General features: G+C 43.7%; 1 protein-coding gene across 1 annotated transcript in view; it reads right to left on the bottom strand.

Annotated features, from left to right (window-relative positions):
- Nucleotides 1–603: 603 nt before the first annotated feature.
- The window catches only part of RPL23 (ribosomal protein L23), a 7,719-nt gene continuing 6,659 nt past the window's right edge, over nt 604–1,663 (bottom strand). The window contains exons 4-5 of the mRNA XM_003786432.3: nt 860–973; nt 604–731 (exon numbers count right to left, since the gene is read on the bottom strand). Of these exons, the coding sequence (XP_003786480.1) occupies nt 649–731; nt 860–973 (197 nt within the window). The 3' untranslated portion in view covers nt 604–648. The remainder of the gene's footprint in view (nt 732–859; nt 974–1,663) is intronic.

The raw sequence follows: 1,663 nt of genomic DNA, 5'->3' as shown, positions 1-1,663 counted from the left end.
ACACACACACACACAGACCAGGCTCCCATTCACACCACTCAAATTACACAGAGTAACCTGTCATCAAGCAGTACCTACTATCTGCAATTTATTTTAGGGATCTTGAAACTCAAGTAACTTTTAACAGGAAAATGGGAAATACAGACATCGTAAAGTACCAAAAATCTCTAAGCTTAACAAAAGGGCAAGGACCGTCATCTTGTTTTATATACACCTGGATAAAGATTTTGTTTCTTTTTTTTTTAGAGACAGAATCTCACTTTATCACCCTTCGTAGAATGCTGGGGCATCACAGCAACCTCCAACTCCTGGGCTTAGGCAATTCTCCTGCCTCAGCCTGCTGAGTAGCTGGGACAACAGACACCTGCCACAATGCCCAGCTATTTTTTTATAGCAGTTTGGCCAGGGCCGGGTTCAAACCCACCACCCTCGGTATATGGGGCTGGCACCCTACTCACTGAGCCACAGGTGCTGCCCTATTTCATGTTTCTTTTCCCCACCCCCTCAAAGAGATAGGTCAAGTAATTCTCCCACCTGAGCAGCTGGGACTACAGCCTGTTCAGGGGATGTCAAAAGTCTAGAAATGAACAGGGAGGCAAACACTGGGATCACGCATGTTTTAATATTTTCTAGAAATATACTGGAGAATCATGCAATGCTGCCAGCATTGGAGGCAATCCTTGGCCACAAGTCTGCACACTCCTTTGCAACTGGTCCTGTAATGGCAGAACCTGCATTAAAAAAAAAAAAAAAAAACGTAAGGAAACAGGTTAAGACATCAGAGGTCCTTTGCCTATAGTTCCAGAGTTAAACCATCCAAACTCAGAGATCTAAGCAACAACCTGGACTGCTTTCTTACCTTTCATTTCGCCTTTATTGTTTACTATGACCCCTGCATTATCTTCAAAATAAAGAAACACACCATCTTTTCTCCGGTATGACTTCCGCTGCCGTATTACCACTGCCGGATGAACTAAGAGGGGACAAAAGGACAGCAGACGTTAACCTGTCAAGTCCTAGCACCACCACAAAAAAAGTTTTACACCTGGAGAGAAATGTATAATCATCATTAGCATTTCATCCCAAAAGCAAGTGTGAGAGAGTGCAAACACCAGTCACCCTTTAAAGAAAGGCTATATTCACTTCTAAGTCAAAATTAACAGTATTTTCTAACAAGTGTATAAGTGTAAATTTGTACTCTTTTGAAATTTGCTAAGCACTCTCTATACCTTTTCCCACTTCACGTAACAGGTGGGTAACAGTAAGATTCCAGTATCATAAAATTGGGAAGGAGACACACTGCCCCCACCCCCAATAAGTGGAGAAGCCAAGCTATTAACCCCTCATTAGGCAATATTCCACCGAGTATGTATCAAAATCTGAGAGTGGGCCAGACACGGTGGCTCATTCCTATAATCCTAGCATTCTGGGAGGCTCAGGCAGGTGGACCTGTTGACTTTAGAAGACAGACCAGCCTAAACAGAGTAGGTTCTCATCTCTACTAAAAATAGCCAGGTGTTGTGGCAGGCTTCTATAGTCCCACCTACTTGGGAGGCTAAGGCAAAATGATGACTTGAGCCCAGAAGTATGAGGTAATAGATAAGACTGTCTCCAAAAAAATCCCTAGCAAGGGAGGTGCCTGTGGCTCAGTGAGTAGGGCGCC

Source organism: Otolemur garnettii, unplaced genomic scaffold (assembly GCF_000181295.1).
Source record: "Otolemur garnettii isolate 467f Iridium unplaced genomic scaffold, OtoGar3 scaffold00018, whole genome shotgun sequence".
Classification (NCBI taxonomy): Eukaryota; Metazoa; Chordata; class Mammalia; order Primates; family Galagidae; genus Otolemur; species Otolemur garnettii.
Note: the sequence above shows the minus strand (reverse complement) of the source record. Positions and strands in the feature narration are given on the sequence as shown.